Source organism: Phlebotomus papatasi, chromosome 1 (genome assembly GCF_024763615.1).
Source record: "Phlebotomus papatasi isolate M1 chromosome 1, Ppap_2.1, whole genome shotgun sequence".
Taxonomy (NCBI): Eukaryota; Metazoa; Arthropoda; class Insecta; order Diptera; family Psychodidae; genus Phlebotomus; species Phlebotomus papatasi.
Window position 1 is genome coordinate 55,302,014 of NC_077222.1, and position 13,679 is coordinate 55,315,692.

The 13,679-nt window shown below is 30.8% G+C and overlaps 1 protein-coding gene across 1 annotated transcript in view; it reads right to left on the reverse strand.

Moving 5' to 3' along the window:
• Positions 1-138: 138 nt before the first annotated feature.
• LOC129807499 (octopamine receptor beta-1R-like) overlaps positions 139-13,679 on the reverse strand; it is a 28,625-nt gene continuing 15,084 nt past the window's right edge. The window contains exons 4-6 of the mRNA XM_055856800.1: positions 8,710-9,012; positions 7,022-7,373; positions 139-669 (exon numbers count right to left, since the gene is read on the reverse strand). Of these exons, the coding sequence (XP_055712775.1) occupies positions 565-669; positions 7,022-7,373; positions 8,710-9,012 (760 nt within the window). The 3' untranslated portion in view covers positions 139-564. The remainder of the gene's footprint in view (positions 670-7,021; positions 7,374-8,709; positions 9,013-13,679) is intronic.

The window sequence follows — 13,679 nt, forward strand, 5'->3', positions numbered from 1 at the left end:
GTTTAGAATATTAATAAAGGTCCTTTTTGCAAATGATATTTCTATCGTGTACTGGCAATTGAATTGAATATGCGAGATATTCCCCGAGGAAGTTTAATTATCTATAAAAGCAGGGAAGAAGGAAATGAAGCATATTGATTTTTATCTCTGGCTTGTCTTTATTTTTGTCAAAGAGTATTGCTCTTTCATAAAATACATCTGAAGCTTAGTAAATAAATACATTTTATCACAATCTACTGTACATGTACAATAAGGTCCAAATATATTTATAACAATCTTTGTAACAATTAACATGGATTGTAAAATACACATTGGTTTTTTTGCTATTCTCATTTCACTGTGGATCATGTTTTTTTTCATTTTTTTTATTGAATTGATGTTGTAAAAGATATGTAATATCTTTATTTTACTATATAAACTTTTTCTATTAATATTCTATGATCCTGGAACTAAAAATAAATATTTACTAAGGTTGTTCTTCTTAAAATTACACTAAAAGACAAATACTATCCATTACGTCACTAAAACTAACTTATTAATCGACATCAATTCCATAATTTACTATCAATTAATCATCCCCATGTGAATCTCCGAGGATACCGTGGAGTGAACTTGCCCTGTTTGATCGTGCAGACGGTGGCAATTGATTTTCGGAAGTGGACAGCAACTCTGAAGGGAAATGGTAAAAAAAAGAAGATAATATTCCAATAACATCACCTTTGATATGCAAATCAATATTCCAGGAGCGTATGCATGAAAAAGTCTCAACTTTGACTTTCAAATGGAAATTCTTATAAATGTCAAATTGGGTCAATCTTATGCATGGGCACCCAAAGAATTTCGATATGCCCATCAACATCCTGACAAAAAGTAAACGGTGAAAAAATGAGGCGCACGTTTTTGATATTTGTCGTTTATGATAGAACACAAAATCTTTCGTGGGATGAATTGCAATAAAGATATTGTCATCCCACAACTTACCATACTTACACAACTTTTTTCTTCTACGTTAATTTAAGCCAATTTTGTGCGACATTTCTCAATTTTGATAAAACATTAATTTAATTGAACCTCATAAAAAAGCACGCAGGTGTTCTCCTTGTTCGCGAGATAATGATTCATGGCAATTCCTGCTTTGTAATGGGAGACGCTAAAGATGAATGTAATTATCCTCTCAAATTTAAATGACACAAATGTCGCCAATGTAGGAAGTATTCCTTATGGCTTCTGCTTATCGCACGGAGAAATCAGACTGGGAAAAATAATGAAAGCTTCCCCCAAAATGGAAAATGTTTATGGAGTTGGTGTGGTTGTGTAAATAATTTAATACAAGTTCTCGCTAGCATAGTATATTCAAAGTAGATTTAGCAAACTATATAATAGGTTAAGAAAAATATATACAGGAAATTTTTATTAGTTTACTTTCCGTATAAATTATACATGAACATTATGAAATGCCATAAATGTTTTATTAATTTACTTACTCACAAAACAACTTTATAATTCGAGTTTGTACTATGATTTAATAAAATATGAAATGCAACCTCAATAACAAGCAAAACTGATAAGGATTAAAACAAAAAGCAAAATAAAAAAATAAAGAATTAATTAAAGTCAGATTCAAGGCGGGATTCCTTTACCCGAACTTTTCAATACCCTTTTGAACCCATCCAGAACAAATGGATGAAGCATATAATAACTTCAAAATATATTTAAAAACATTTATTTTGAATTTCCAGCAACAAAAAATTATTTCAGTGTCACATTTAACATATTTTTCTGAATAGAATTAGACAACGATTCTAATGTGGCATGTGGCCTCTAATAGCTCGATTCTAATTAATTTCTGCACTATTCAGGAAATTACTAACAATTTTCCTAAAGTCTACCACTGTTAGGATTTTCCGCGGGAAAAACTTCCGAAAGAAAAAAAAAGATAAAAAACTGTTTTTTATCTTTAAAACTTTTTCTAAGAGTTAAGGTAAATTAAGCTAATTCAAAACCTGCTCCAAATGGAAACGTTATTGTTTTCATGATAAATACAGTACTAAATTATTATATTTATATACTTTCTATACCTCAATTTCATTATTTAGTTAATTTTGCTCCAAATAAAGCGAAAATCCATTCATATTCACAAATTTTAATTTGTTAATTTCTCAGAAATATTAAAAGTGTACCTTTTCACCATCGAATTTTCCATCGATCGACCATGTTTTCCAATGAAAAATACAATGAGGTGACTGTTGTTTATTCGTTTCGTTTAACATTTATGTCATATTTCTGGCTCATTTTAGTTAAATTAAGTGCTAATCTTTATTGTTAACGATACATGAAGTTTTCAAATTAAATAATTACCTATTTCGTGGACAAAAAAGGGTTTTTCTGAAGTGTCTGCAAATGCTTCAATTGGAAACCCCGGAAATATGATTTTTTTGGAGAGATTTTCTTATTGTTTTAGATGGGAAAGGAGAAAAAACCAGGAATGAGAACAAATTCTGCACTCAGGAGCAACTCAACAAGGTTTTAGAAGCCTTTCGTCGCGGTTTCACTTACACTGTTTGTCTCCAATTAGAAAATTTCCCTTGTCTCCATTTGGATTAATATGTTTCCAATAGAAGCATTTTACGCTCGCGTATTTTTCTTGTATTTAAGAAGTTTTCAAATTATATCTAAAGAATTTACACTAAACAGTAACATTCTAGAAGAGTCAAGGAGCAAATTTATGTAATTCTCTTCAGAAAAAATATGAACTTAATTTGAATCTTCTGTCAAAGTTAAAGCGTTTGGAAATGGTTTTGTATTAGGACATTAACCCTAGGCCATATTCACATGTATTCAAATATTTCAACGACTCTGAATATAAATCGAACAACTAAATTTTTTATAAAAATCATTTTATTTGCTTTTTGGGTACTTCTTTATACTCTCTACTTTCCCTCTGAATATTATACTTGAAAGATAATTATTTTCAAATTTATAGAGATTTTAAATCTCAAAAATCCTATACTCTGCATGCAAAATCTCAGCTTCAAATCACTCTCCTGTAAAATTTTCCTATTGCGAGTTATTCGTTTCTTATTCTAAGCGATCGATTTAATAAATATTATAGTCCAGTATCGTTATCTGCTTTTTTTTCTAAAGGTTTGAATGCTACATTCAAGTTCTGACCAGTTAGAAAATACAAAGGGGCTAAAGGAATTATTATTAATAATAAAATCATTGATAAATGTCCCAAGCAAGATTGTTACAATTAAAGAGCGATATACAAAAATTTTGAAAAACACAAACTTGATAGATCATTCGAATAATATACTCGCCAAAAACCGATTTTCGTGGCCGTCCGGCGGATTCCATAAGTATAAACGGTTCTAACGAGAAAACGGTAAGAGATATCGACAAGCGGTTTTAGGTTAAGTAACGGTAGAATTGAAGTTAACAGATGGTGATATCGGATTCTCTCCCTCACCTTCCGCCATTTTGGAACACCCACAATTATTGTTACAGTAGGCTCTCGCTAATTCGGCTCTTTTAAGATCGGGCTATTTTTTAATTCGAGCAGCAGTTAATACATTTGAAAAAGTTTGTTGTCATTTTTCAAGCTTGATTTTGATGTAATTCTGCATTATTTGCGGGTTTTTATGAAATTTACAATATATATATGTGTAGCTCAGAGGCAAAATGCCACATATCCTATGCTTTAGCCATAGGATATGTGTTATTTTACCTCTGAGCTCCACATATATGAGTATCTAACGCAATGTGTATGCAGATGAATAAAAAATCGTTGCATTTCAAAAAGTTTTTCGCCCGAATTTCTCTCTAATTCAGGTGACATTTTGGTCCCAAATGCCCGGATTTAAGAGAGTCTACTGTATTTCATCAATCAGCACCTTTGACATTTACCGGTCTCAAATTTTAATATGTTATAGCTGGGTCTAATAGAGCTTTCGATTGAAAAAAAAAAACTTAAATCTACCCGATCCCATTGGCCTGAGCAAGATGGGGTCAAAAATTAAATGTTTGACCTGACCATACCATTTTCAACCAATTTTAACGAATTTCCGACGATAATTCGAAAAATCGATTTTCGAAAATTTGATGTCGAATGTCTCGTAACTTTCAATTTCAATTTAGCTGAAATTTTAGTAAGTTATAGCTTTGGTCAAGAGCTTTCCAACGGTAGGTCACATTGTTCCTTCGCTATACTTCGACCAGAGCTATAAAATGAAAATAATCTGACTGGACCATATCTTAGGTGTTTATGAAGTGATTTCTATGAAATTTTAGTATTTTGTATCTGAGATCGAAATCTTTCAAACTATCCCATTCGTCCATTATTTCACTTTACTATAAACCCAACTCGACCCTTACTATACCGAAATTGACCAGACTTAATGTTTTAACCGATTTCAATAAACTTTCTTTTCGTGAGCCTTAGAGCCCTAATAGACTCAGGCTGATCCTCGTGAATATTTAGCCTGTAAAATTTAGCAATAGACATGAAATAATCGTCTTTGTGAATTGTGGCGAGTATTGTAAAATAAAAGGAACAAAACGTTCAAATACGTGTGGATATTGTTTAAAAAATAAATGAAATTTGAAAAAAGTTTAACTTTATGTATTTTTACGGTATAACTTTAACGCTTATGTCAATATTAAGGTAATACGATTTTCATAAGTTCCATTCGATTCCATCATTAAAGTGTTAATAATAATTTATCAGCGAAATGCGATATAATTTTGGTGTATACATCGGAGATATTGGAGCTATCAGATGTATTCAAATAAATAAATAAATAAAAAGTATAATCAGCGGTTTATACTTTAATTTGATCAAATAAAGTAAGATTATATTTATGATTGAATAATGTAATGCCAAAATATAATATACCAATATTGTTCTGGAAAATGTTCTGGAAAATGTTAAAGTTCAGACCGTAACAATTATGTATACTGAATTACACATTCAAATTGTTTCAAAATTACTCATATGGAATTTGCTTTGAAATCTATCAACAATAGCACAGTACATTACATTTCATATAAACTTTGCAATTGGTTCGAACAATTTCTGTGGAATTTATAGGAGGTTGTGATTCATTAATAACTACATCCACTGTGATTCTGAAATTTAGTTAATCATTTAAAATGAAGGTATTTTGAATGCTTATTCCAACATCAACTGAAACGACGAGTCTATATTCCACTCAAAATGCTTTTCTGATTTTGGAAAATCAATTTCACATGTGCTTTATTTTAGTTTTGAAAATGATATTAGAAATTATTTTCATATGCTTATAGTTTGTGTAGGCCTACTTTCAATATTCAAAAGAGTCAATCTTGTTAAAATTGTATTTTTTTTTTGGTTTTGAAAAATTTCAGTAATAGGAATGGACAATTTTGAATAGTTTCTTAGCATTATAATGGCTTTAAGGGGGACGATTAGTAAATCAAAATACTTTCAGCACTAAATATTTCATTCAAATATTGTTAAAAAAAATTTATATTTCTTTAAAATATGGCAAATACAGTTTTAAAATGAAATAAAAAATTGAAAATTCAAATAACATGTATTACTGAGTAAAAATGTCAATAACTGAATTACAACAAATAAGTAATAAAAAATTTTAAAGGAAAATTCTTTATTTCTCTAAAGTCAAATTACGAAAAAAATTACAAAAAAATCAAATAACATGTATTAGTGCGAAAAATGTCAATAATTGAATTACAACGAATTAATAATAAGAATTTTCAAAGTAAATTACTTTATTTCTCTAAAGTCAAATTACCAAAAAATTACTATCGTATAATAGATAGATAGCCAAAATTGGGCCGATTTTTCGTACTTGAAAATAAAAATTAAGTGCTTGAGGATTTTTCAAAGAATGAAGAAAATACTTCCAAACAGAGAATTAAATGCAAAATGAGGAAAATATACAACATGAAACACGAAAATTGACACTTATTGCAAGAATTGGATCATAAATCTTATTTTATAGGATAAATATTTCATGTTGTATCACAAATTTTTTCTTACGTAACATTTTGAAGGACATAAATACTTTTTATATCATATTTGATTTAAGTGTCAATATATTATTTTAACTAAAGAAAAAATTATATTTAAAAATTGCTCACGAATCTGTTTATTTTCATTGATTTTCAAATTAAAAGAGATTTGAGCGGATTTGAGTGTTTTGCTTAAAATTATATTACGGTTATATTCAGGTGTGTATATTTCATTAAAAGCTGTTAATCCAGCCTGAAATAATTCTGTGACTAATTAAATAATGCTACCGTTTTAACTATATGCAGAGCTATGTTCTAATATTCTTTTTCCTCGAAAATGCACGTTAATTGCATTAATAATTTACGTTTTGTGTGGATTCTACAGTGAATTTCAAAGATCTTAGCTCAATATTTGAAATAGATCCGGGCTATAGCATCGTAAGTTTAATTTAACATTGCAAAATCTCTTTTATATATCAGAAGTGTAGGAAGTTATTTAATGAATGTGGCATTTATTGTGGTGTGCTTTGAGACTTATAATTACTTTGGTTTCATGAATTGAATACCTCAAGGTTTATTCAGAAGCATTAAATAATTTGAATATTTCACAAACACATCCCTGTCGAATGAAGTCTCTTGGAAAGTTCTATATAAACTCTCCATTAGGACGAATCGTAAGAATTTCTTCCTCCCATTAGGTTACAACAGAGACTCTTTTTCAGACAGATTCAGCAACAACAAAAAATTTGAACCATGCCATTAGCTATAAATAGTCGAAATCGTGTAGGGGTGTGACTACCAAATGAGAAAAGAATTTAGGGATAAGGTGCAAATGAATTGCTCTGGGGAGGGCGTTTGCTTCATGGAGAAAATTCACAACTGTTGATGGTTGAACTGACTGAATGAAAATTCCTGGTATTTTTCAATAAACATAAAGGGGGAGTCTTTGATGTTCGGGAGTGAATGGGGGAATGAAAGCCAGGTAAATGATGCTGTAAAAATATCTCACCTGGAGAGTCTTCTTGAATGCGGCACGGAATTCTCGGTTGAAATACGCATAGATGACGGGATTTAGAGCTGAGTTGAAGTAACCGATCCAGAAGACTACACCCACAACTATCCGAGGAATGGAGCAGTTATGCCCACATAGTACATGAATGACGTACCACAGGAAGAACGGGAGCCAACATGCAAGAAAGGCGCTCATTATAATGCCCAACGTTCTGGCAGCTTTCCTTTCCCGTCTCATCTTTGAACTGGCTATTGGCTCTATTGGCTGGATGTTTTGCTGTCCTGATACAGCAATACCATTGATTTGGAGATGCTTATCCAACAGCAGAGCTGCTACTTTTGATCTATACCTATTAGGGCAGATCGGTACTGTTAGCGGGACTGTGGTGTTTTAGACAATGAAGAAATGGAAAAGTTCTTAATTTTGAATTATTAAATTTTATCACTTAAGACTTATCCATATGTAATTATGTAGTTTTTTAATCTAAAAAAAATAATTATCAAGGACACTTAATAGGTCACGTTATGCCTTATGGCCCCTACACACTAGAGAAATTTATGTTCATATTGAAGAGTTTTTCCTACACAAACGTAGGGAATTTGCTTCAATATGGACATAAATTTCTCCAGTGTGTAGATGCCATTAGACAAAATTGCGATTCAAGCCGAGACACGGCTTAACGTAATTATAATCAAAATAAGGATTTCACCCCATCAGTTTTCTATAAACTAAGCCATTTCTCGGTTTAGCTGAGAGACGGATTAGTCTGAAACTGATGGAAATGTAATCTGATCTGATCATTATTTCGATTATAATTACGTCAAGCCGTCTCTCGGCTTAAGTCGTCGTAAGTGTATCTAGTGTCTATAAGGTATTAGAGTACTAGCCCTATCATAAGTATCCCGGGTTGAAATTCCCCTTTAGGTTACCAAGAATTTTTCTGACATTATTCGAATTACAATTAGCTCTGGTCGATCAATTTTAGATTCCTCAATTAATTCTTTGGAGATTTTCAAATTTTTGTGTATTTTTTTTTATTTTTTACTTATGTGTTTTATTTCCTAATTAACGTACTGAAGTTGGTTTATTAAAAGAATAAAAAATATATTGATTTCCTATATTAATTTTAAATTTCAGTTCTATTTTTAATTAAATAATATATTTTATTTATACAGTGCCCGCTTTGTAATCCGGATGATTGGGAGACAATATAACAGATGTCCGCTTCGCTATCCGGATAAATTTTTTGAATTTGTTCAACATCTCGAAAATATAATACAAGATTTTTTGTAGAATTAGTATAAAAGTTTTTAAAATGATTAAAAATACATAAATTAGAGAATTCTATGCTATTATACATCATTTACTAAACAAAACCTTCATAAGATAATTCATTTTCTGAAGAAATGAACACGAATTTGAACTTTGACTCCTTCTCCTTTATTATCCTTATCCGTGTTTATTTCTTCAGTTATTCAATCTATTGACCGTAAATCATATAATAATTCATTTTCATTGTGGAACAGACATCAAAATTCAAATTTATTTTAAATGTAACCGTCGAGAACTCGTCCGGATTACGCCGATCCGGATTAGAGAGCGGGCACTGTACTTAAATAATAAACATATTTGATCACAAAGCTTATTATCCGATCTCGAGTGGAAATTCAATTAATTTTACTTACAACATTCGTTCTTGACGATCGGCTTCCTGGTATATCTTATAGTACAGGAAACACATCATAAGTCCAGGTATCCAAAAACTTACAGACGAACTAATAAGGACATAGGAAATATTCACAGTGAATTCACAGACATCGGGATGGCGCTTTAAGTATTCTAGATTGTCTTGTGTTGTGTACCATCCAAGAAATATTGGCACGAAGGACAGAAGTGCTGGCGACAGCCATACCACGGTAAGCATAAACCATACCCTGGATGACGTCATAATTAATGGGTAATCCAATGGTTGGACAATTGCATAGTATCTGTTAGTATAAATAAAGAATGCAACAATTTATTTCTTATACCCTCAATTTGTGTCACATACAGAAGAATCTGCACAAAACTTTCTGCCACAAATCTAACTGTCAGTTCAGTTTCACAGGAAATGACTTACCCCAAGAGAGAAGGATGAATGGAAAGGGAATGATAGGAAAGGAAGTGCCCCAGGTTATTAAAGCTCCCATAGATATCATCAGGGGGATAATCACTTCCTTAGGATTTGTGCTATTGGTACAGATTGTTTATTTTATCCTCTTCTATACCCTGAAAATTCAACTTTGAAGCATGTTTTGGAAGGTTTTACCTCTAAACATGGGTACGCCTTCTCTTATTTTACCACGGCACATAATTTAAACATCCGACAAGAGGTGATCAAGCTTGAAGTAAATACCGAAGTCAGGAGTAATTTTTTTTTGTTCACAAAAGTTTTCAATCAATTTCAACTCTCTGGAGAGAAAAGACAGATGATGTTGAGAAAAGTTTTTTTGTTGGATGTCAGGGTTATAAAGAAGAAAAATTGTCTTGCTTCATAGCTGATGATACTGAAATTGTAAATGGTCAATGAGGCGGCCTCAGATGAGGAAATCTCTTTCAAAGAAAACCCGAAACAATTTCTGGAAAATTGTTTTCTTAGCAATTCATTAAGGTCAACATTAAAGATGTCTATTTCTTAAATTCCTGTGGAAGTTTAATAGGCCTACACCGAGGGTTTCTTGCTTACTTATCAAGGATATACATCGCAGAATACAATGCTTAAACTGTTACTTTTATCTCAGGTGAATATCTTCACGAGGAAAAGTATCAATCGTCATCAATAATATTGTATGACATTTTTTTTCTGAAAAAAGTTATATTGAGAACCTTTTTTGATACCACACAGCTGATATCAAATACAAATATTATAAAATTGTTAAAGGGGAAGAACTAAAACAGTCCCTTAGAACCTTGTTTGTTTAATGTGCATTGTATTAAGTTTTTTTTGTGTAAAATTAAATGCTTTATTTCGTTCACTACTACACTATACACTATAAACAATTAGAAATTTTTATGTCTAATTTACAAATAGCTAACACCTAATATAAAATTACGATTGATTCAAAATAAACTTTTTTTTTACTAATGGAGGTGAATTTTGAAAAGAAAAGAGATGGCAAAGCATGCCAGCTTGCGAAGTGCTCGAACTCACGAGATAAAACTCTCCATGTATTATCTTTTCCCATGCTTTTTGGGTGCATACCGATTTACTATCGGATAAATTGATTTATGAGTTCTAGCCTAAGTAAAAAGCATACGGACAAATAAAAAAGGAAATCCGGGAAAGGTAATCATTTACGGGTACATTACCGATTCATTTCCGATTAAGGCCGATGCAACCGGGTTGGAAATTTCAAAGTCTTTCAAAAATTCCTAATTTAAGCAAATTGGTTGTAAAATAGGCCCTCCATAGTGGTTCTTTGACCTTCAAAAATGCGATATCGAAATGGTTTTCGAACATAGATGTTTAAGGACAAAAATTCACCTTGAATACCTCTAAAACATCTTCGAAAATGAAAGAAAGCGTAGCAACCACTTTCGAAATGAACCAAAAAGTATGATTTTGGAGAGGAAGGAGGAAAATGGGATAAAAAGAAAAAAGACTATCCTAAATAATGTTGACTTATGGGGGAAAGGATCGTCGAAGACCAGAAGTCGATATCTCTTACCGTTTTGCCTCTAGCCCTGTTACAAGATGAAAAAAGGTATAACATTTATAGAGAAATTTTTTTTACTACTATGTGTAATTTTTCTTCATTTATTACATAATGTGTTTACTTTTTGATAGAATACTGACAGTAGTAATAGCTGAAGTAAATTAAAGAGAAGAACTCTCTGCGAATGTATCAGATTGGTGTAAGTCTTTCAGGACAGGAAAAGACAAAATTCTTTGCCAAAGCTTTCGGCGATTCAACGTTCCGAAATCTTTAGCAAAGTACCTTCATGGACATTGGTCAATGGCCAAGAAGGTATACCTGCGACAAATTCCCAATTTGCTTCTTCTACTGAAGTAGTGGGTAAGATATTTATGACAAAATTGCAGAGACAAGTGTAAAATTTAACCCTTTAACGACGAGACAGTTTTGGCTGACCGAAAATCAGCAATAAAAGTGAAACCGATAAACAAAACTTGTGAAACGAATTACATATAACCTTGGAAAAGCCAACAGAGTCTGATTTGTTGTATTTTTTGCCTCTATGGACGATAGGAACAAAAATAGCCCAAAATTTAAGTATTTTTTCTAACGATACCAATGACTGATAATTTGCACTTTAAAGAAAAATATTATGTTTGAGTACTGTAGTTTGTTCTTCTGAAACGGTTTTGTTTAAAAAAATTGCGAGTATAAAAAATAATTAAAATCAATTTTCAATATGAGAATTTAAAAATTAGCCATTTTTGAACTTAAAAATTTACTATATAGCAAATAGCTGTAGACTTGCAAAAAATATCCTAGATTCCTTCAATCTTCTATTTTACAGTTACGTGCAACGTAAGAAAAAAAAATAACTTTAGGTAGTCAGGAAAAAAATATTTTCTTTATGGGACACCGCTGTTCCTATCGTCCTTAACCCTTTAAGGACGAGAAGGTAAAAAATCTAGAGTTAGAAAAAATCATTTTTTCTAACTTTTTAGAGCAAAATACAGCTTTACAAGGCCGTAGTAAAAATTTCATTTTTGGGTCACGGGTGACCCAATCGTTCTTAAACGGTTAAAGGGTTAACTACTAAAAAGGATGCGTTAGCGCTGAAAGATTTGGCAAAGAATTTTGTGTCTTCTTTTCCTAAAATAAATAATTACATTCTCTGATGAATTCGGACAGAATTTATCTCTTTATTTTATTTGAGCACGTATTTACTTTCACTTTATCAATCTTGCTTTATAATTTTTGATAATCATGTTTCCCAGCCCAGCTCAAGTTAGATTTAAATGAACCTCATAAACCTTTAATAGTTTCGAAATAAAAGCTTTTCGTTGTGACCTAACTATAGATTATAAACTTTATTGACGTTTCATTAACTCAGAATAACCTTTTTTTGTTGTTAGAAATTTTGAATATTTTACGAATACGAAAAATAATATTTTGTCAGCAATATGTTTTATGCAATGTTTCTCTTCTCAATTTTTTCTACTATTTCTATGAATGTTTCTAGTTTGGTTTTTATATTCAAGGATTAAAATATTCCATTTATTGCAGTATATTTATCTCCAAAGGTTCAGCAAAAACTACTAAAATTCACATGGTTAAATCCTCTTTGATATTTTTTTGAGTGTTGCCCGTAGTTATCTGCGGGTATGGATATTTTCAATTAATTTGTAAAATAAACCATAAAAGAATTAGTTCATAACATTTAATTCCTGTGAAGTTCTATATATTCAGAATAATATTCAAATAGTGAGTATCAGACATTTAGTCACAAGCCACATGCACAATTACTCATTTTATTATTTGAACTCAAAGAAGATAATTAAAACCCACAATCCTGTGGGATATACCGGATATACCCATATAAAAACTGTCGTACTAAATTTATAATTATCATAATAAACATAATTATGAAGTTTTTTTCTGGTAAATTGAAATCAACGTAATATCCTCTATATATTTCAAGCCCAAAAATATTTTTGACAAGTTTGAATAAACTGAAAAAATAATAAGCTGAATTCAATTTCAATTATTAAATTATTGATAATATTAATTTATTTAAATAAAATCATCACATATCATATTGTATTTCCTTCTCTTATTTACTCAAAACATAAAATAGAAGAATAGAACAAAGGAAAAGGATGTAGGGTTGAGTAACCACTTATCGCCACTTTTAGGAAAAAGTAAAATAAACTTTATTATAACTTTTGACCCCTTATTATAAGATAACTCAAAGTTGACACAAAGTTACTTGGATGTATTGGGTCTAGATTCGTCAAAATAAGAGTCCTCTAATTTAACACTGCACTACTTAAAAAACTGACTTTTTATAACAATGCAAAAATAACCACTTCGTCGCCACTTTTTACTACTTTTCGCCAGTTTTGTAACCACTTCCCGCCACCTACTTGGAAAGGTCCAAACTCGATTGTTTTAGGCAATGTTATGAAATAATACATTCAGCATTCGTTTTTCCTTATGATCACCTTATTATTACTCACTTTAAGTTATTTTTCTACAGTTTTGTTTGAGAAATTCAATTATTAGACAACTGCAGAAAGTAAACAAACAGATTTGACAACTGACAATCTATGAAGTGAAGTTAGCGTCGCCTATTGAAAAGCAATGGCGACAGATGGTAAATCAAATTCAGAATATTACCACTTTCCGCCATGGCTCATTTTTACATAAAAGTAATATAAAATGAAATAATAATAAACTAAATATTAATTTTTATGAATTCGTCGAATGTAATTAAATGTTCAATAGACAAATTGTTTATCCAAAAACGTTAATTTTGTTCGATAAAACTTTCATGACACTTGGCATATTTGGTAAGAAATATTGGATTCTATTCACTTGATTAAAATATTTGTTCTAAAAAATGCTCGAACACTTAAATTCAAAACAAAAAATTAGTGTTTTTTGATTCTATAAGTAGCAGCAGTAGAAATACAAATAATTTT